This window comes from Lepisosteus platostomus, chromosome 22, assembly GCF_059453375.1.
Source record: "Lepisosteus platostomus isolate fLepPlt1 chromosome 22, fLepPlt1.hap1, whole genome shotgun sequence".
In the NCBI taxonomy this organism is placed as follows: Eukaryota; Metazoa; Chordata; class Actinopteri; order Semionotiformes; family Lepisosteidae; genus Lepisosteus; species Lepisosteus platostomus.
This window is the reverse complement of record NC_142632.1, coordinates 14,005,840-14,029,145: the sequence shown is the minus strand read 5'-3', so window position 1 is coordinate 14,029,145 and position 23,306 is coordinate 14,005,840. Positions and strand designations below refer to the sequence as shown.

General features: G+C 42.7%; 1 protein-coding gene across 4 annotated transcripts in view; it reads right to left on the bottom strand.

Moving 5' to 3' along the window:
- The window catches only part of abr (ABR activator of RhoGEF and GTPase), a 156,416-nt gene that overhangs the window by 36,763 nt on the left and 96,347 nt on the right, over positions 1-23,306 (bottom strand). For all 4 annotated transcript variants that reach the window (XM_088616396.1, XM_088616395.1, XM_088616397.1 and 1 more), the window contains exons 11-16: positions 21,956-22,078; positions 20,918-20,993; positions 20,712-20,816; positions 15,721-15,795; positions 9,579-9,676; positions 8,350-8,481 (exon numbers count right to left, since the gene is read on the bottom strand). In XM_088616396.1, the coding sequence (XP_088472522.1) occupies positions 8,350-8,481; positions 9,579-9,676; positions 15,721-15,795; positions 20,712-20,816; positions 20,918-20,993; positions 21,956-22,078 (609 nt within the window). The remainder of the gene's footprint in view (positions 1-8,349; positions 8,482-9,578; positions 9,677-15,720; positions 15,796-20,711; positions 20,817-20,917; positions 20,994-21,955; positions 22,079-23,306) is intronic.

Genomic DNA, 23,306 nt, shown 5'->3' with positions numbered 1-23,306 from the left:
ATGATCTTTATGTTTATCACAATTTTGGCAAATACATCCCAGGAGAGACCAAAAAGGCATAATGGCTGACACAAATCTCTTGAATATTACCTTACTTGACTCATATTCCAGTCTGTTTCAGGGGCTAAATATTCCTGCAGTTTTCTTCCCCTGTCTGTAAATTATTATACTAATAAATCATAAAGAAGGTTTATTTTTTATTACATTACAAAATTTGAGAAATCAATTTTGTTTTACTGCAGTTTTATTTAATGACTACTCCTGGGGCTGAATTAATTCCTCATGCAGTAAATCTGCTTGGATTTTTTTGAGAGTAGAGTCATTGCTCATAATTGGCTGCCATATGCTTAGAACTATTTAATTCTGGGCTCTATGCAGATGGAGATTTTACCTTCTCTGTTAAGTGCTAACATTTCCTTTTCTGATTATGTAACATTAAATTTCATCTATTTATTCTCAATTAGAATTTTCCATTAATAACCAAAATAAGCATTTTCACGTCTCCTGCTACTGTGCATCTTAATTTCTTGGCTCCATTTGTGGCACAGAAATTCATACAGAAGATGAAGACATTTAGATTTTATTGTCACTTTCTCAAAAACACAATAGTTTGCTAGATGAAAATCATTTTCCTTGTTTATTCAGTCACAATAAGAGAGAGTGCAGAGTACACAATGGTGTAAAATGACTAATTCTTTGATGCAAAGACGGTATTAACAAACGCTCAATTCTGCTCTGCAAGATTCCAGACCATTTGTGGTACAGAATCTGTCAGGGAGTCTCAGGAAGTGGTGAAAGTTATCAGTTACCAGAAATCTGCCAACAATAACGCAGTAACCCATCAGGATTCAAATGTGCCTACAGTAGGTTGGCTTTTGATACATCTTATACTGATACACATGGACACACTGAGAGGACTAAAAATGAAAGACTACCATAATTTAACCCCCTATATGAAATACAGCAGAAAAAGCATGCTCTGTGACATTCTTATAATATCTCTTCTGGAAAAAAAATGGATAATGCTTTTCTAGGACTGAGATTAAAGGTTTTATTCCCTTGATCAGTCACAGATTTGGCTTACAGGGAACGGTTTAAAACTGTTCAGTTTCATACTGCAAGTGCATTCCAGCGGCTTCTTTGTTGCTGAATCGTGAACTACACAGAACACCCCCTGCCAGGGCTTGCATACTGCCCAATCTATCACATGTAGATCAGGGTCAAAACTGGAATGAGCAGATTCGGAGAGTCAGGACATTCAAACAATCCCTTTAATGTGTTCATAGTTTATATCTGGAGTCTTTTTCATTGTGTAGGAAGAGAGAAATATGACGCGCATTATAAAAAGGGCAGCCAAAACATATATGTTTGGGTTTGGCAAAAAGATATTTCTGTCTTGTTTTGTATTTTTTTCATTTAACTTGTTCATTCATGTTCAGAGCTACAATTTAATTAACATAAAAAATGTGATTTTCCCGTAACATAATTAGTACTTAGGGCATGATTTCATAACATCGTTACATTTTTAATGTGAAAATCTTATTAGAAAGGGCTTCTGTTTTCTAAGAGCAGGGATCCTGCATTACAGTCAGTTAATCCATCAATTGAGTGAGATTTGTTCAACTACAGTACGTGCAACATAACCTTATAGTGCTCACCAGTTTTTAGCAGCTTTGCACGATTCTTTCATTATGATCTAGCTATGATATCATCTTGCTTTCTCAAACTTTGCAAGTAAATATTCACACCCCTCTTTCTCCTGTGCTCTGGGCTAGACATAAAATACTGCAGGCATCACATACTTCATTTATCTCTGAATAATGGCAGAATACAGTCAGTATGTTTATGAGCAGCAAATACATCTTTTAAAGTCTCGGAAAGGTGGAGTTAATGAGGAGAATACAAAACAAAGTAGCAATTTATGAGTGTGCAGAATTAAACCTGAATGCCTTTGCATTGTGATTTAGGACAGGGAATTAACCTTTACAGCTTGCATAATTACAAGTCAGAACATGAGGTGTTACTGTTGTGCATCCTTTTTGTCTATTGCAAGTGAATGCAAAAATGACATGGCTACATAAAAAAAAGAGCTCCCACCTTGAACAGCTTTCAATGAGAGGCATCTCACAGTGAAGCAAAAACATGGATTTTAATGCAGTGCAAAGGGTAAACGCTGAAATAATTAGAAGCCATCAGATGGCATAAATTGCAGACGTCCGTTTTGAAGTCCCTGTGTGGGAGAGGCCTGGTTAACCCTAATTCTTCCAGAGCTTCCCCTCTCCCTCTCCGTCACTTCTGACAAACGCCACTTTGTTTCTGGTCTAAGAGCATCATTAAAAAGTCGCCCCCGGGGAGCATTAGAAAGCGACATGACAAATTACAACATGGTCTGATTGAACCAGCACATGATAGATGAGTCCCCTGTTTTAACCCTATTTTCTCCTGGCTTCAAGGTCTCAGTATGCACACACACACTGGGTGTAACGGCTTTAAACACGTCTCACAAAAACACACTCCATCCCCCCCCCAAACAAAGGAAAACCTCCGCAGTTAAAGCAACGTGCCAAGAGCACAAGTGGAACCACTTCCAGCCCATTTGGATGTTCATTTAACGTTTTTATATGCCGATTTTCGCTTTCAATTTCTTTTTTACCGTCATGTCTGGGAGGTGTTTGGGCTCCCTGTGGTTATATGGTCAGTAAAGCCCAACGCGTTCTCTTGTTTTACAGCTTCATTTTTCCCCCTCCTGCATTGTAATGTGTTCTGACTGGGCCAAGAGCAGAATGCTCGCCTGTGTGGTTTTTCTTTAATGTGTGTATTCCTGATGCCATTTGTCTGCCTGGCCTTTGCTCTTGTGTCGTCTGTGGACTGTGTTACTACAGCCTCAGCTAAATATTACAGAACTCCAGAAGAGTATAAATGAAAAAGACAAACCCATTCTTCCGATGTAGTCCTATGCTTTTGTGAAATTGTCAGTTCTAGGAGACTGATGGGGCTTATCTGTGCATCTGTACTAGTGTACAGCACATGGAAAAGACCCATGACCTTCTCTCACTCCATCAGTGCCCTGGAATGACCACCCACAGGCTCAGAGGGAGGACGTCACTGTCCACGGCCTCTCTGTACTAGACTGCCTATGAGCACCCAGTGTCAAAGACAGTAATACTGTGGACCTTTTCTGGAAGGAAAAAAAAAAGCCCCACGTGCTTTTTTTGAAGTCTTTCTAAATGTGTTGCCTTGGAAAATAACATCTTGATTCATCATCTTAAAATCCTGCATCTCGGATGATTCTACATGACAAAAGTCACGGACAAAACATGTGTGAGTAAATGTGGAGGGCAGTGAAGGAGCTGGGCACATGCCATCATGATAAGATTGTTTGGCATAGGTACTGTTATGAGTTGGTTTTTAATTGTTTCAACTGTTTGATTCCGGCAAAAGCTCATCTGTGTCAAAGCCCCAAGTCTGGCAGGGGCTGTGAAGCTCTGTATCAGCGGTTCTTCTAACACAGCCATGCTGAACACCCCGTGTTAGGGCCATGGACGTAAACAGATCCTTTTCGGTCAAGAGGCACAGACCCCACACAATCAAACAGTCACCCACACCGGGGAAAACGGACTGTACAAACTTTCCCATGGTCAGGACTGAAATATTCCCCTCTCCTGGGCATACAGAGAGGCTGTGTCAAAATATAGACTGCTTCTCTGGGTGTACAGCATGGAATTTGTGCCAAATGTGGCCTGAGCTCCTGAAATTGAACCAGCAGGACAAATACATACAATGATGGGGTTTCAATTTATTTGCTGGTTTAGGCCCCTACAATTGAAGAGAGTCTTTGTGGAAACTGCCATTATCAGTTTTAGAAAAGGTTCAGTGTTATCAACAAAAAAAAAAATCCTTCAGTTCCCATTTCCTATAAAACTGCACAGGTTAAACAGCATTCAAGTGAACTAGGAAAACAGGATAAAATGTATACACTCAGGACAAAAAATGTAAAGTGAAATATCAGAATACTGTATCAAAAAATGGCCAGAACTGGAATCCCTGTGGAGTAGACATCTGGTGCTTTCTTTCTGGGCTCAATTAAATATTTCCTCAAGAGTGAAGAGGTTGCTTTGAAGACCACTATCAGAAGTCTAATGTAACCAGTTCTGCTTAAATTTATTTAAGTGGCTGATAGCATCAAGGGACCTTTGATTTATCCACATCCCTCTGACTAACTCAAAAACCTAGCAGAGTGTTAGTTTTAATGGAGGATTACATGGCTGACCTCAGAGGTCATAGGGTGAGTCTCAAAGTCAAACCCATGTGTAAGTCCAAAATGAACAGCCTTAAGGCGGTACAGAAATAAACCTCTTTATATAACCTAGCAGAAAACGCAGAATTCAATAAATCTGATGATTTGCTATACTGAAAACCAACTTCAATGCAACCTTCTGTTCACATCGAGCATGGTAGAATACAGACATCATAAATTGAGGTTCCTTCATCCACCTCTCACACATGTAAGAGCAGTTTTTAATGTCTCCTTATTTGCAGGGAACTCCCAAGTGAGCACCTCAATACAGAGTGCTTTTCAGGAAAACACATCAGGGTTGAACAAACTAATTCCCTCACTCTGGGACAAGCAGCACCAAGTGCACTGAAATCATGTTCAAACTAAATAAAGAAAAGAGGAAAAAAAACAGAATATGAACTGTAAATCCATGACAAATCTGAAAAGGGAAGCAAAACTGCATGTTTTTCTATGACAGATCCCTCCCAGATCTGAAATATTCTAATTAGTAAGAAAGGTTAATTAACGCATGAAAAGAGGCCACTTGACTCATCAAGATTCAAACATCTCCGGACTCCAGTATAAGAACTGTATATCTGAAAAATCAAATCTAAGAACATTAAGAACTAATAAATGATGAAGGGTTATTATATTATTGAGGTGTTGCAGATGGATATTTATGAACTCCATCTAAAAGGTAAATTGCTTGAAGCAGACTCGCACTTAAATTTGCAGTGGATTATGGTGCTGGGTTAATTCCTTTCTAATTCTCAATTTTTCACAAGAAACTAGATTGTCTCACGGTGGAGCTGCTTGGCTGAAACTGACTCACTCCTGCAAAGCTCTCGCTCTGCGCTGCCTCACTGGAAGTCCCCAGCTCTTAGCTTCAGCCGAGCCCGTCTGTACCAACTACTCTAGCATCGGTCACAAGGATTTGCTGATGCTGCAAAACAAGGTTTTCTCATCCTTACTTTAGAAGAAAGGAAGAAATCGACTTCAGGAAGAAGCTAAAAAAAAACAGTTCCAGCGCACTATTGCCATTTAAGGACTTTGTTATATTCTGAAAGTTAAGTCTACTAAAATAAATCAAACAAGCTCCCAGGGGAGTAAAGCAAAACATTCAGCCGGATCTGAGGATCTTGAAGACTAAAGAAAACATGATTAGTCCAAGAAAAAGTCTGAGCTCGGAGGCAGGCACCCTGCAGCTGCGCTTTCCTTGAAATGGCTGCTCCTCCTTCCACCGCAGGTCCGACCTGCATCCCACCCCGCGCCGGGACCACGGCCTCCGCGGCGCGCTCCTCTCCGGCGCACGCAAAGCCTGGCCCCGCCGCGGGAGAGGGGCGGGTCGCCCGCCCGGCTCTGCAGCGCCATGGCCCGCTGTGCTGCTCGGACTTCAAGCTCGGAGCGACCCGACTTCTTCTTCTTAGCGTTTTTTAAAATGGGCCAGCGAGCTTCACCTGATGGCCATGTGTGCTATTATGAAACTGATATTTGCATGGATAACATTTTCCAACAAGGCGCTTGAGAGCTTGTAATGTTCATTAATGCCTTCTAGGCAAGTTTACCCATAGCTGGAAAGCTAAATGGAAGACTAGATGGAAATACAATGCAGACAGCCCACACAATGCCTGCATTACAGCAGAGTCCTGTTACATAATCTGTTCCTCACACTGAGCTCCTGCTATCCACAACACTGGAAGTAAACAGAACGCAATCCTCATCTAATTCTAGACACAGAAATGACTTTGCTAATTCCTAAACAAAACTGTTTTTAATGAGCATTATGAAAACAAACAAAAAAAAACCTAGCACATTGCAGGCTCCAAACTCATTTTACACCCAATTAAAAAGATCTCTGACGTTGGCACTCCGAAAGTTCCCACAGGTGTTACTGATCTGGCTGTCACCAAGCCTTGCTCTGAAGCTATACAGATCCCTTTGAAATGAACGGACTGGTGTTCTTCTGGAAAGCAGTGCATAAGATCACTGAACCACACAGTTGAACAAATCTCTACAGAGCTTAACGAATCCCGCTACATAAGGGCACTATCAAGCACCATTTCACAAGCCCCAAGGCAGCATCCACTAGTACTGTATCTACAGTGATGGTGCCGGTTTTAGAGGAAACTTGACAGACACCCTTCCTGCTGCCACTGAGCCTGTTAAAGACGACCACTCCTTCATGGCACTGCCAGAAGGAAGAGGCCAGTTTTTGTTTGCTATACTCTGCCCAGCCTCAACTTTCATCTTTAATCTGCAATCATGTCTTACCAAGACAACTTTGTTTCACAGGATGGAAAGCAGTTTCTCATTTTTTTTAAGTGAACATGAAAAGTTGTTTAAGATGAAATACAGGTATGTAAAAGGGAAATATTCAAATGAGCATTTTCACATTTCTTAAAAAACTCACTCCCATGTGACCAGGGATCACTGACGTGCCAGCACAGATAATGTGCAGTGCCAATTTTGTTACTATCCTTTACCATATGTCTTCTACAAATACTATATGTACAGTAAAGCATATAGTCTTATCTCTAAAAAAGTACAAATGAATGTAAAATTGGCTCTGGAGACACCGGAGCCTGCAGTTTTGATTTTAAGCACAAGTACTTCAGGGAACAGAGGATGTACATACACTAGAAAAAGTGTCTTCCGATATAAATGCCTGAATTTCTATGCGTTTTTTATCTGAAAACAGGGGCGGCTCAGTTCAAGTGCCACATGGAGGAGAGATATGGATCTCACTAACAGCCCTTAACCCAGCAAGAGCCACAGGGTTAGTACACATCTGCGGGCCGCCCAGAACAGACGGGGGTGCTCTTGGTGTCGCGAAACGTCACCCTGTTCTTACACAGCTCCGTCTGTCATAGAACACCTGCGTCAGCCAAGAAGCATCACAGCCTCGAATCAGGTCATCAGTCTGGAGACTGCAGGACCTACAGTAACCATGCAGATGCTAATCTTTTTTTGCCACAAGCGTTCAAGAATTCAAGCATTCAAAATCCACCTGCGCTCACTCACTGTCCCAGTTTGCAGTTCAGCTGGATGAATAAACAGCTGAACATCTCCCCGGCCTGTCAAGATATATCAATTATTAGCTGCGTTTTATTACTCGATTCAAAAAACAAAACAAATGAAATGATGAATAAACAGCACACTAAATAAAGTGAGCCAACCCCAGACTCATTGTGGGCCAGCTCTATGCCTTGCTCTCCGCTGGGCAGAATACCATGTTTCAAGTGCGCTGTTTATCCATTGTGTCTCTGAGCGTGGGTGTACCGATGATTCAATTTGTGCAATCAAAACTGCAGATAATTGAATGAGCCGCAAATATATGGCACCCGAGGCAACTGTCTTTGAAGCATTAATGATTCCTAAACCCTGGTTTAAAATATAGAAGATACATTTTAAATATTATAAAACAATGCTCAAATGGAAACCATTGGCAAATGACAGAGACCACAACTGCACTTGGTGCTGAGCTGGCTAAGTGCAGCTCATTATTAAAAAGGCAATAAGGCAGATGAGCCAGATTTGAGTTTACTGAAGGATAATCCTGTTTTCCCCAAACTGCAGGTCTTTGCGTTAATCGTGGACAAAAGAAATATACAGTACCACTACTGCAGGAAAGTGGTAGATAAAAGACTGCTATAGTGCTGTACCAGAAATGACAGACGGTATTTTTATTAACACAATTGTGGGTTCGAAATACAAGCTGTATTGCGCCATACGCAAATAAATGTAAATATGAAAAATGAATGATGAAATTAAATGTACCACTCGCCACTAAATTTCAGAAATGTTCAATTTTAGAGCAATAACGCACATGAACACACTTAAAACACAACCAAACACATGCACAGTGTAAGAGCTGCGAATGGAACTATGGGCTTTAACGAGGGAAGAACAGATCTGCCTGTCCATATGATGAAAACATTTAAATGAAGGTGTACATCTTCTCATGAATACAGTAGGTGTGAACAGCCTGCAGAAATCATGAGCCAGCAGATACAAGGGCAAGAGATGCATGAGTCAAAAAGCAATTAAAAATCAAGGCCCTCCCGTCTGCTTACCTGCACCTGCCCTTTGCCCATGATCTTGTCCACAATCTCATTGTCGTCCTTGTTCAGCTTGGACTTGTCATAACACTTCTCATAGCACAGTATCCGCAGGCACTGGGAGCCCTCCAGCTCGATCTCGAACTCCTGGCAGACAGGACAGGACAGGGGAGGTCACAGGCTGGAGGACACAGGTTCGATCCTACTGCACTACAACCGCCATCACTCTGTTTGTTTGATCTTGAACTCATACTTTCTTGCCTGACTTTGAATACCTACATCTGATCACATCATCGCAGCAAAGAAAAGAGACCTAAAACTCACAAAACTTTTCAATGTTTTCTTTGCAAGTTGCTGTTCTTCAAGAATCACCCAGCAGGCTGACCTGCAGGTACTGTATATTAAAGCTCAGGGGGGGTTCAGGACACGAGATCAACGAGACCGATATCACGGAAGGAAGACGGAACGACGCATTTTGGTTTCACCCCCACTTGATTTGGGGGAGCTCAATCAGGCCATGTTAACACGGCGGAGGGAACCCCCACGCGGGTGCTGGGGTTTGCGGGGGAGGAGAATTCCCTCCTTATACCCTCGAACAGGGGCAGGTACAGTAACTTCAATCTGAAAGCCAGAACCCTTTGCCGTTTAAAGCACCTTTCAATTTTTAAGAAATGGAAAGAACAGGTAAATTAACCTTTTATCCTCTTAATTAGTCCAATTAAGTTACAGTCTGAGATGGAAGGAATGCCAGTAGCAAACGCAGCACTCAAGGACTGGAGCTGCCTCCCGCTGGGACCCGGAGACCAGGCTGACGGGGAGCTGGGATTCGTCCCTCTCCCAGACGTCAGTAACGCAGAGTGAAATTGTAGTAGCAGCGCTGTGGTGTACATGGAGGCGTGTTGGTACACTGTACAAGCCGTGGGAAACCAGAGCCAATAATCACATGGAACAATGCGAGGCAAAACCAGGAGAAAGGAACAAACGTTGCGTTTTCTTTCTTCTTTTTTTCAGCATGGAATAAACCTATTACTTGTTCCTTTGCAGCATACGCATGCTGACGCAGTCTCCCACCAAAACCAGGAGAAAAACATCCTATTTACTGTTGAGCTTCTGTAATGCTTTCGTGACTAAATCTGTGAGGGCAGCGTCATGTGGCGTCTCCGTTTCTGGCAACAGGGGGCAAAGGGTAAAGGGCACGGGGCGCCTTTAGAGCACGGAGCGTCTCCTCCAGTACAGTACAGTACCTCGTTCCACTGGGGCTCCGTCGTGTCGCGGAAAACCCGCGTCTTGGCTTTGCTGACGAAGTACCCAAAGGAGTCAACCTCCAGAGTGCAGTATAGGTCTGGAAAAAGACAAACAGACAAAGAATTGGTGATATCAATCATCCCCCCTACAATTGTAAGGCCATCTTTCAATACTCAGTGCTGTGGTGGGAATTTATTTTCCAGCAGGTTCGTGCTTTTGTTTATATTTACTGTAGCTTGGCGGTTGTAAAATTCAATTCATTTTTCTGGCCTCCGGGCACTGAACCAGTGTCATTGTTCTTAAATATTTATTTTCCACATACATGAAAGCATCACTTGGGAACTGTGAACAGCAAACGGTTTCTTGGCAGGCCACATGCTGAAATGATGGAGAGCTACAAGATATGGCCTTTTGACATCTGTTAGACATCTCATTACTGTACAAGTTATGGGAGGAGCAAAGCCCGAACAATGGGCACAGAATAATGTTTTCAAGGGATACAGACGCAGTTTATTCGTTTACAAGGAAAGTTACCATTTGAAATGTTTCCCATCTCCTAACAGTTCAATTCCCACAGCTATCTACAGTACAGTATATATGTAATCATGATTATTACTGTGCAAACCGCAGGCATTTTTTAAATTATGAAGCATGCTGAAGCCTGAACTTGGTTGACAGAAGGGAAGTACCAACATAAAGAGTGTGATACGCACAAATGTAGCAATCTATAAAACCACTGGTATTTATCTGGTGAGTTAATGGCTCTCAGGAACATGTTAAATTCCAAACAAGGCGAGCTGTATATTAGACATACTGTAGTGAGTTTTTTAGTCATAACTCATTTCTGTAAAAAATCTGCTACCCATTTTTTTAAGTTTCTCTAATGGTAAATAAGTAATAAAGACAAACTAGAATACACAAACAGGCAAAACAAATCTGCTTGGATACAATGGCATTTATGCAACATAAAAGGCAAAAACGTTTGACTAAGCATCATTTTTAAGAAAAGAATACACACAATTTTTGGGATTATCTTTTATTTTAAAGATGATCTTGTTGTGACAACATTGACAGTACACATTCATTATAATAAAGCCACTGGTCTTGGGTTAAGCCTGCTACAGACCACAGTCTGCCTGGATGCACAGACGCAAGGCATCCCCAGGAGTATATCCCGGACAGGACACCAGTCCATCACCAAAACCCCCCAAGAACATAGAGAGAACATGCGCGCTCCACACAGAAGGGTCTACGTGGATATTCTCAACCCAACAGCTATGAGGCAGCTGTTTTAATTCAACATAAAATAAGATTCAAATTTATATACTGCCGTATCGTATAGCACCATAAGCATGAAGTTTTGTGCATATCACTAAATAATTCTATTGATTTAAACGATGGCCTTGCTGTGAGCACTTCTTGGCACCTCACAAAGTCAGTAGATTCTGAGCATACTAGTTTAATATATAATACAATAAACAGAAGCACTGTTTGAATAGGTGCCATAAGAGTTAAATTGGCTCCTATGAAGCATTCCCAGTGCTAGTTCATATTTCAATACATTCAATCTGTCTTCAGAGTTTATATAGGCTAATCCGATGGCAAAGTATCAATTTTCATGACAAGCAGTTTAGCAATAATACAGTGTCAGCTCTTCTGAAAACTTACCACCTAGGAAGTTTAACTTCCTTTCTAACTTGCACTTTTTTAACCAATAAGATTTATTATGCTTTTCTAAGCATTTAGACACTTTACATGTTATTATTATTGCTATGAACCTAGAACCACAATGGAAACTACTTATACTCAGGGAACTCTACACTTGATTTATTTTCAAGTCCTGCTTTAAGAGCTTTTTTGTGCCTGGGAATCAAATCTCTAGAGGTCAATGGAATATTTTTCCATTTCAGTGTGGGTGTCAGCCAGCCCCAGCAAAGTTCAACCTACATTAAATCAAGATTCCCAAATAATTACTAAACGTCTACCTGATTGCTTACACTTTATTTGAACAATTCTTTTGCATCAGCCTGACACCGTTAATTCATAGTTTCATAAGTTTCACACCAAAAGGATCATCCCACGTCTGTCTTGTCTGTACAGGCATTTTTCTTGCTTATGTTAAAGAAAGCTCTTTAGCCCTGATCGCATGTTTAAAAGTAGTACAGTAAACAGGCACAGCAAGAACTGAGCTAACTAGGGCACTGAAGGAGAAGTGTGTGACTGTCCTAGTTCACATACTGACTGCTCTGATATTTCAAGTATAGAGAAGAAGAGATCTGGCCATCTTGCCCATCAGTGAAGCAGACAGCTGCTTGAGTTTGAGGAAAGCTGATATAGGCAGGCTGCTCATCACTGCACAGCTTGACTGACAGGATACTGGAACAGGCAGGAAACAATATGGTAGTTGAGTGCAATCTCTGAGAACAGAACAAACTGAATACCTGGGTTTGGACACGACATGTGTGGTGGCACTGTAAAAGTATTTGATGAGATTTAACAGAATAAACGGTATGAAAAAAAATGAGAAACTCAGCCAACACAAGCTTCCCTCATGAAACATATGGACAAAACAAATCTGAATGATAGTTCAGTCAGAATTTGTTTTATTGGTATACCTTTAAATTGCAGTCACTTTGATTCCCCTCACACTGAATAAACCACTTAGCTCCACTACAGTCTGACATTACCACAGTAAACTCATGTGTCCCAGCCATCAAGAGGAATGTGCTGGATTGGAACCAGGAACCACCAGGTAGTGGGATTTTATTCTGCTTTCTGGACAGGCGGCAGAGCCTTCCTTTGAAGGAGCCACTTAGCAGGGAACGGCTTTAACCCGTGGAGGAAATAAGACTAAATAGACCATTTCGACTGGGAGGAAACAGCAGCATATCTCATCTGAAGGCGAATCCCATATACCTGCGATTCATTAACGATTACCGGCTTCCAGGCAAACGAAGGAAGTGAAATTCTAATGTGCGCCTGGCAAGGGAACAAACAAATATCTTCAGAAACGACCAGATCGAAAACCAGAATGGCGAGGTCAGCGCTCGTAGCCCAGGGGGAGCGGGCTGGCCGGCGAAACCCTGTGAGATCACCGCAGGTGAAGGATGAAGGACTGCAGGGCTCAAAGGGGCTGTATCCCCATTGCCCTTAAAAAGAAATGGTGTCTCGATAGAGATTTTAAGGAGGGGAAAAAAAAACTCGAAATAACAGGCACCCTTCTCGTAATATGGGGAAAGTGTAAAACTGAATGGCCTCTTCTCATTTGTAACCATTCTTATGTTGTTGGACTGCTTTTAATAAGGGGAACTGCATCTCCTTCCTCTTCCCCTCAATTGGAGCACTGAGACAGATTGTGATAATAAAACGGCTCCAGAGCCTTATCTCGCGCAGCGTCGTGTCTGTGGACCTCCCTGACCCAATCCGACAGAGACTCTGTGGCTGTGGACGTTTTTCAAAACTCTCAGGAGGATCGTTTCACTTTCATCTTTCACCGGCTTGAAACCGTGCTTCTCTCTTTCTCTTTCTACGTCCGTGATGCGTATGACGAGCTGTTGTAGAGCTCTCAGTTTTCGGGAAGACTTCGCAGTACGCATAAAATACGATTTTCAAAAGAAACTCGGAAAGCACAAGTGGCACAGAACATTCGGGGGGCCCAGGGGTCTTCAGTGAGGGCAAGCCTGGGTCATGTCAGCAGCTGAACGTGACAATGATTTCCCAAGTGATAGCAGCCTATTGACTTGGAGCCTGTGGCGTGCAAGTTTGGGATTAGTTGCAACGGCTCTTTTGGCTGTTGGCGAAACTACTGTATGACCCCTGCAATTTGCAGGGTCTCTGCAGACTGTCAGAGACATTAGCAATGGACAGCCCCCTACTCCAATCAGCACCGAACCGCCTCCACGGTGCTGCTCTGTTTCAGTGTGCCGAAAGCGGATTGGCTCAGCGGGTGGGCGGGGCTGGAGGAGCCTGTCTGCACTTCCTCCTTCACCTCACTCGCACACAGTGAAGTAAGTTATCAATCAGGAGGACACGTTATAGATAAATAATTGCAGATTCTGAACTGACAAAAAGAGTTACACACCAACCAGGTCATGTCATGACACCTCTACATCCTCCCATCCAAGTCAGCACAGAAGGATGACAAAAGATTTGGTGCAGAAACGCTTGATGAGACAGAGAGATATAAAAAAACAGTAATGGAAATATCAGCACACCCTAATGCATACAGTAGACTGTAAAGCAGTGATGTCGCAGTAAAAATAACTGGAGCTGAACTTGAGGGAGGTACTGTAGGACTTCACCACTGTTAGCTGAAGTGCTGGAAGGAGGAAATCACATTGAGTCAACTGCTTAGAGACCGCTTTCCGTTTTATATTTCAAAATTGTGAGATTGCTATTTCGGCTCCGACATCCCTACCCTCCATTACAACTCTCCTCGTCCGACACTCATCTCAGCTCAGATCTCAGATTTCTGCTCAACAAGGCAGCAACACCCTCCCACCTTGAAGAGCAAAGGTGCCAGTGATGCCACTTACTTTCACTTTCTAGATTTAAGAAAAAAAACATCTCTCATGTGGGCTGCACCATTTATTTTAAACTCAAGACAACGGAACGGAGACCGCAATGCCTCCTATGTTTCCCTCAGCCGAAACCAAAGACCTCCTGCTCAGGTTTATCTTTAATGCAGACCATACGGGATTTACACTTTTCTCTGCACTTTGCTCTTTCCAGGATGGGATGCTGCCTGGTACTGAAGAGAAGAGAGATAACGGGGAGAGCTGTTCCGAGCTTCTGAGCTGCTGGACTGGAGAATCTGTCAAAGTCACAGCCCCTCCACGAGAGGCAAATTGGTGACAGATGAGCTGTGCGCACTGCCATGCCTCAAAGCCCACGTCTAATTAATATTGAATGCAAACCATATGCAAAAGAGTGATTAAAAAATGAAAAGACTGACACAAAAATACAATCCAAATAGGATCCACTGAACTCAAAAAACATTCTGAACCATTTTAACTTGCATAGAGTTTTCTTAAGTAAACGAAAACTTCTTAACGAAGCACTGCAACATGTTTGTTTATCCACAAGTCTGAGTCTTTAAAAGGTGATGGTGCGGAGCATGTGTTTGTGACAGAGCTGGGGTTCTGAGCCTGTGCTGCACCCCCCGATCCTGACAGAGGCTGACGCAACACACGAGGACTTGAAAAGCAGGCGACCACTGGCCGCGGACCCCAGAAAAGAGGCTGTGATGAATATGTGCGCCCCGAGAGAGAGGAATCTGGGGGCCTTTTGAGGAAATGGAAACATACAACTGAGGCCAGCCGTACAAACCTGACTCAGAACAACTCTGTCGCGCCAGAGCCCATAGTTAAAAGTAAGCAGATTGGTTTCCAAGTGACCAGAGCAAATGCATCTTGGCTGAGACAACAAACAGTACTGTCTGTACTGTATACACAATCCCTTGCGATTAGAGATCCTCAGTGTTTATTACAATACTGTATGTATTTCACTTCACAAAACACTACTTTCTAACAGCAGAAACTGGCACTAAAAGTCCAGGTGAATTGTTCATTCTTGTTCCAACTGGCCTCTCAAAGGACCTCAGCTGTCTTGGAGGAAAGTGTGCACGTTCTCAGCTCGCATCTTCTTTTTTTCCCCATTTATATTTATAGTTTCTGCCAAGCAGAGGTTCTGCCCACTGTTGTTAATCGTTTTATGAACTCTCTGCCACTGCTGGTAATTTCCACTTTAAAGGGCCCACAGGAATCCCATCATCGTTAAGCGAAGCTCACGATGGGATTATTCCAGGATGAATACTCTCCCCTTTATCACTGCTTGCTTATCGCAAACAGGCTGTTAGTGGCTGTTCAATACCTCAGACACAATCATCCCTGTTTTGGGAGCTTGTTAATGGCTTTACTGTGGGAAGTTAATCTTACTCACAGAGAGAAACCTGACCATGCTGCTCGCCCACTCTGCTGGTGCAACTCCACCAGCAAATTACATTCTGCTGGAACCACTCGGAGCCGAAACCCGAGAAGGTTAAAAAAAAAATCAATAGCAACTGAAAAGCTCTCTGCTAGGTGGCTCCCCTGCGCCGCAGACAGAAATCCTTTCAACTCAGGAATGCGACGCTTCACTTACTGGCAGATTCTTTAAACCCCGTGGCGGAGTGGACGATGACATGGAGGAACCCGTACAGGCCCGGAGACTCGTCATCTGCAAAATCAGACACAGAGCAGGACACAAAACGTTAAAAAACGGTTTGGGGGGAAAAAAAAGACAATGGCATTTTGCAACTTTAAACAGCTATATGCACATGAGTACAGACCCCCCCCCCCCCCCCCCGCCAAAATGCTCCCCTCTTTTGCTCTGCAATTTCAATTCCATCAAATATGAACCACATGGGGCTGCAAGAGCTCTTTCTTCAGTGCGGTACAGGGAGAGAAAGGAAGGGGCCGACATGAAGGAGACGGGATTCTTGGGGATCCCCTCGGCAGCACATTCAGCTCGACCCTCGTTAAGATCCCGAGCTCCAGGGACACGTCTGTATTGGCAGGACTGTCCTGCTTATAGAACCGGGAATCTCAGAGGCCGTTGGGGGGAGGTGAGGTAGAAGATGGAAGTAGTGCTGTTTCATTCTTTCGACCCCCCCGGGGGGTGACACACAAGTCTCATAAAGGCCACGATGATTCTTCAAGTGTGAACTAAAGTCTACCAGGCATAAGCATCCATTCAGAAACTAATGAGATGGCAGGTATATGTGAAAATCTGTTTTCGAAGATGGCGTTTTCAGATTTGAGCCTTTTCATTTTATTATCCAATGCCACATGAGGTGCAGTATTCCATTTCTAAGCTTCTCTCCCTGTCTGTGTGTCTATGTGTCTCATGGAGAGCAGGCTGGGGTATGCAAAAAGACGAATTCCTAATGCAAGAAATTGTATGGGGCTAATAAAGTGATGTTATAAGCACCAGGAAGGGCTTCCCTGCTGTACTGTATGTAAGCACCAGGAGGTGGCGCCCTTTCCCCCTGGACTGGGATTCCTCAACCAGCACACCAGTGTGGTGACCATATCAACTACCTGCCAGGCACTGCCTGGACACCGCTGGCCGTGCGTGAGTGTGCGGTGAATTTCCTCTGGAGTTTTGTGTGGCCACAGGAGAGCGAGAAGGATCTGGACCTGGGGGCAGAGCTGCAGGAGTACAGGTGAGGGGCACCTTCCAGGTAAGAACAGGTTAGCTTCGCATTTCCGGTTCCTCGTTGTGCGGACAGAGATGCACCACACCTGCAAAGATGTGTTAAAGAGGGGCGTCTTTCTCTGAAACTTGGATCAGGCCAAGTTCCTATAACTGGGGGCCTAATGGCAGAAATGCCTCGGTTTAAAATGTGTCTGTGGAATGAATCTTCGATTTTGTTTCCTTTGTTGTTCCTCGGTATCATTTTTAAACTTCGCCCCCCCCACCCCCACCCCATCCATTCCTAAACAGGGCCTGCTGCTGGTTTGAGCCGTGAGGTCAGCGCGCACAGGGGCTCTCAAAGTGTCCAAAACAAGCCACCGTGAATCCATCACACTGACAAACAACCGAAAATGGGGCAGATGATACCTGCTCCACTGAGGGCCCCCCCCCTAACGAAGCTCCTGCAATTTATACTTATTTACTCATCAGGAGACTAATTAGGCATGAGGCCCATTTTCCTGTTGTCAGTCTTCATTGACCCCTCACCCCCCAGGAACCAGGGAGCAGCTGTGTAATCAGTCTAGAAAACCACTTCCAAACTACATTTTTAATCCAGGGCATTTTTGTCCCTGGATTTAGCTATGAAGCCTTTGCCAAGAGTTTCTCCAGAGCTGGCTATACAAATTGTAAACAACTATTTTAGGTTACTCAGTTATACAGTTCAAAGCCCTGTGTTTGGAAAGGGTGGGGAGTCGCCTCAAATATGCCTTTGCAAGTCTTCAATCTCCAGAGCAGCTACTCTTTTTAAAGAGCTGCTTTTCCACGCGCTGCCAATCCAGCTTCAAGAACCCAATTATTGATCAATAGCGGTTTCCACCTGAATTTCAGACCACTGTGAAAAGTGTCCAACTTGTTTTCATTTACCTCGGCTCCCAAAAGCCTACGCCCTGGAATCGAAACCTGAAACTTTGATCCAGAGAATTATCAAGGACAATAACAGGATCAAAACAGACTTTACAGCACAGACGAGGCGTTTGGCCACTGTGATATTTTTTTATATACAAAGTTACATTACAGGGCTGAGTCAGGATTAATTTTGCTTGATTTGAGTGTTTCTACCACAACGACATAGTTCTGATATCTATTCCGTGTCTTGTTGGGAAAAAAAAACAAGTGAAACATTTTCATGACCTACATTCAGTTTGTTGAACTTTAGCTGAAATAACCGAAGAGTCAGCCCAACTATCCCCCTTAGATCTCTCATAAACAGTCGTCCTCAGGGATGAATGACACTATACAGAGGACACGGAGCAGTACTTATTGTTGAAAACATTAGCAAAGCGATGCTATAATAGTGCAGTAATGTCTGCCAGGTGTCTGATTTCGAAACATCTAAAATCAACAGTACGAGTTCAGTGACCTTTGATGCAAACATCCGCTTCTAAAATAAAACATCTCACAGAGTATGACGACTGAGGATGGGATATGGACAGAGATGAACGTGAAATAGCAGCTGTACGAGAGATAGCACCAGGGATAAGGTGGATGTAAGTTGTTGTTTTTTTTCCCCACTGTGCTTGCAACCTGTTACAGCATATTCTCTTAATAACTGTACTCCAATGACACCACCTCAGACTGGAGATGTGCTCTATGTTTTTATATGTGCACTTAGCCTTAAACTGGTATCCACAGAGCCATGCCGAAACACCTCAACATTTTACGCGACCTCAGGGAATTAAAGACATTCCCAAGAGTAAGGAACAATATCTATTTTGCCCTCCCAGAGGATTTATGAGAAAACGTCTCAACATAGATTTCATAGGGATTTACTGTATTAAATCCAAACACTATATTTCAATACAATGCCCAAAGCGCAACCCCCTTTAAACATTACATACAGTATGGAGCATGAACTACTCTATTATCTATTTTGAAAACAGCGGACATTTCTTTGTGGTCTGATTCATGTTTTTCAGTCTCAGGATAGTTTTTTCCTAGCAAATGTGACCCCACCTCATTGCTTTTAATCCCAGCGACTCTACCACAATGTTTATTATCTGCCTGTCCAAATGGAGCCTCAGAAGAAACTGTCCTGTCAAGAGGATTTAAATCCGAATGAAATATATGGGAACTGTACCTACCAATGGAGGGTGGCATTCCTTCAACAGCTGGTTTGTATTTCTTTCCTGATCTTATATTCTGGGGGAAGGGGGTGTTCGAAATATGCGTTTGAGGCACCATGGCGAAAAATATGCTGAAGACTTTAATGACAGTAGTTCTGTTCTCAAAACCACATGTTCAACAAGTCTTGCAAGAGTAGAAAAATGCAAAGCCGTTAACGGAGCACCCCCATGTCTGAATATGGCCATATCAGGTAAGTGAAAGCAGCTTTGTTTAACTGTGAACACAAACGGCCTCAGTTGTGATGACTGAAAAAAACATCAAAAGCTGAAATGATTCCATGCTTGAAACTACCACTAGGAGACACCCTATACACTCTAGGTCCAAGGAAGAGAATACACTCACGCTATTGAAAGCAAATGCATGAAAAGGAATGTGCTCTGATTTTAGTACGGGACCTTAACCTGTGACTTGTTAAATAATTTATTTCTTTAAAATTGTGCAGTAAAAACAGCCTAAGAGTTTGGCATGTTACTCCCTGTGGTTTAAAGATTTGTACATACAGTATTTCTGTCAGTTAAGACAAATGTTGAAAGTGGTACGTTCCATGAAACAGAAATGCAAAATGAGATTTTCATTGCAGCCAGTATGTGACTGTGCAATTGGGGCACTTTGCAGAGACAGATGTAGTTTTGATGCTTGCAAAGATTAAACTTCTTTGAAGTGAGAAATTAAATTGCAATGCTAAAATGATTAAAGTTCAAATTTTTAGCTGAACAATGGGTTGTTGGCCATAATTTCTCTCTAGCACAGTTGTTTCTTTTAAAGGAAGATTTTGAGCTGCCTTATTGGCTTCAAAACGTTTCAAGGCATAAAAATCAAATTACTGATGCTAAATATGAGAACAAAAACGGGAAACAAAAGTGCAATAAAACTCCCTTTAATACTCAAGAAATATTAGACAAAAACTTGTACAAAACATAAACTGAGTACTAATATTTTTACTTACTAGAAATAGAAGTCTTTTCAGACTTCAACCATTCATTTACCAGGGTTATATAAATCGGCTTACCCGATAGCTAGATCAATAGTACTTTACTAAAACGATCCGCCCGCCTGTCCTAATCACCCCAGATCACAGGGGAGAAAAAGAGGGTCACAAGGAGCTCTGACCCCGCTGTGCTCTGACCTCTCATAATCAGAACAGAAGAAGGAACAGGAGCTGTGAAAAGTAAGGTGTCAGCGTCTTCAATTTCACATCACGTAACTCTGCAATGATGTTATGTGTGGAGGGGAGGCATCCACTGAGCCTAGAACATCCCAGAGGTTTATGTTTTTGGCTTTCTCTATTTTGTGCCTACTTTACCTTTATATCTATATAAATATCTTTAAGACAACAGCGATTTTACGATTCAGAATGGTGCTTTTATTTCCATTAGGTAACCAAAACCCCGACTGCATCAGTTCATTTCACTATCATGAAATACTTTACTAGGCTGACACTTCTTTTCAGTGCATCTTACACTTGTGCCCATTCATACAGCTGGGCACTCTCCTGCAGCAATCCGATGCACCTTACTTAACGGGACAACGGCAGTCCTCATCGCTCCACCACACTGGCGGCCTACAGCAGCAGCTGCGAAGTAAAGAGAACTTCTCTCACTTTTTAAACGACATTGCAAACTCCCACTGCATCACACATGTCTGTTCGGGGGCCCGAACAGCAACTCTTTGACTCTAGCTCCCCCTTGTGGCAGCTTGTGGCATTTGGCAGGCTGTTATTTCATAAGGAGGATGTATAAACAGTTACCAGTAATCCAGAGCAAAGAACTCACCATCTTTATTGCTGGTCACTGGGATGTTGTGAACTGTTCTAAGTTTGAAACAGGATCCTGTGAGGACTTGTAGCTCCACAGAGCTCAGCAAACAAGCCTGAAGATCTGTTAACAGGAATAAACCCACATTAATTTATCTCATAACTTAATTTTTCTTCTGAAAACAGCAAATACATATTAGCACTTGATCATGTATTTTTAATTACCTTTCTTTTGGAGCTTTTGAATGGCTTCCCTCCATTCTGACCTCTCATAATCGGAGGAAAGCAGGAATAAGTAGCTCTGAAAAAGGAGAAGTCTCTTTTATAATCCACATAACTAAAAACTCTTAAGCAGATAACTAATTAATGATCTATTGTGTTAATTTGTGCAACAAACGTATTGTTCTAGGTAGGGCCAGCTGAACCTGTCAGAAGTGTTATGGGATCCTGGAGAGGGTGACAGCAGAATGATGAAACGTCAGGTCTGATGAAACGCAGTGTGCGTACGATCACTCCAACCTACTGTACATGACAAAACCAGCTATCTAAATCCCAGATAAACCCTAAATTATCCATCGTCAGTACCCCCTTTTTGGGCCCAAGTAGCAGATGGCACACAGGACAAATAAAATAACTTCAAACTTAACCCTAAATTTAAAAATTCATCTTCAAATATTAATAGGAATTTTACAGAGGTGAATTTGTTAATGTGCTGTCAAATTTGAATGTTATTCCCATTTTTCCATAGGTTTTCTCGCACAGTCCAAAGCCATACTGGTGGGTTAATTGGTTTCTGGCAAAAGTGGCCCTGGTGTGAGTGTGTGTGAGTGTGTGTGAGTGTGTGTGAGTGTGTGTGAGTGTGTGTGAGTGTGTGTGAGTGTGTGTGAGTGTGTGTGAGTGTGTGTGAGTGTGTGTGAGTGTGTGTGTGTCCTGTGATGGACTGGCCCTGGTGTGTGTCCTGTGTGTGTCCTGTGTGTGTCCTGTGTGTGTCCTGTGATGGACTGGTGTCCCGTCCACACTGTCCCCTGCCTTGTGCCCTTTGCTTGCTGGGACAGGCCCTGCCTCCCTCAGACCCTGAACTGGAAGAAGGGGGTCAGAAAACGGATGGAGGGACAATAAAAAATGGTCAGTGTCAGGTTATCTTCCTACACTCATGCACTGCTGGATAGTGTGACAAGGAATGCTACCGCACCCCAGAAACTCTGTTGTGGGGCCATGACCACAAAGAGGGTATGGATGGGTAAACCTTCTGTGCCCCGGTACCTTTCCGTGCTTGTTGTGGATCCGGAAGGGGATGGTGGGCGAGTGCAACAGCAGCCAGGACTCCTGCTCGTTCATCTTCTTCCTCAAGCGGTCCAGCGCTCTGGTCTGGCCCTTCAGGGCTTTCTGGAAAGGCAAGACCACGCAGCGCTGCAATTAACCCCGAGGGCTGATCAAGACAAGCTCTCCCAGCCACAAACACAAGGCACTGCGCTCAAGCTAAAAACAGAACTCCGGTCTAAACAGCCCTTAATTGACCACTCCGCAAGGGCAAGGAAAAATGACTCTCATTTAAAATGTGCATGATCTTCAATTTCCTTGATAGCATTATATCCGACCTCTTCAATTCCTACACAGCTGTTTGGGCCCAGACCAGTGCTGTCAAATGGACCGCTGCCCCCCTGAGCTCTGATGAGTGGGTGTTCCCACTTCACTTAGTTTTAAGAGAGATAAGACTCCAGGTTTTGTCAGCACACAGCAGGAGTGTTCTGTTCAGCGCTAGAGTCCTGACATAGCACTGACCCCTTGTTAAAAAGATGGGCAACCTGATTTAACACAGAAATATGGTATCTACAACATTTAGAAATGCCATGTAAACACTGAAACCTTGACAGCAGACAGAATCTATATTTTTCTCAGGTTATTCTTTAAATAAGGGGATAATAATAACTTAATCAAATGCAATACATTTTCCACTCTATATACTCAATATAATTAAATGCAGATCAGCTGAAAGGTGCTGTTTACACTCACTCCCATTAATTTGGGATTAATCTGGGTTTGGACATGAACTCACTCTGAATGGATCAAATGGTTATTCTAAAATGCTAATTATGTCATGATTGCTACATATCCATCAGTAAATCTGACCAAAGCAGTGACAGATGTTTGATTTTAGTAAGAATTAGTAAAAGATGATGCATCACGTTCACATTAAGTCTCGATGAGAGAGTACATTTATTTTATTTTTTTTTTAATTAAAGTATATGTATCACACATTCTGGTATGATTTCACATCATAAAAAAAAACAGATGACGACAACATCCTACAAAAAACATGCTGAAATGAATATCTCAAACTTTCGAACATGGGATCCTGAAATCTCAGCGTGTGAACTTGTGGGCGACATTCAGGACAGCATAGATTCAGGAGAAACATAAAAAGCACAAAGGAAAAAACCCTGAAGCTCTAGGATATCATAACCATCTGTTAGCTTTAATGGCTTTTAATAGTTGACACAATGAGACAACACATTTACATGATAAAGCTAACATATGGCATCCAATCCACACTCCAGCTTTTCTCAGATCCTCAGAAACATACTCGAATGAATCATCTCCTCATCACCTCCAA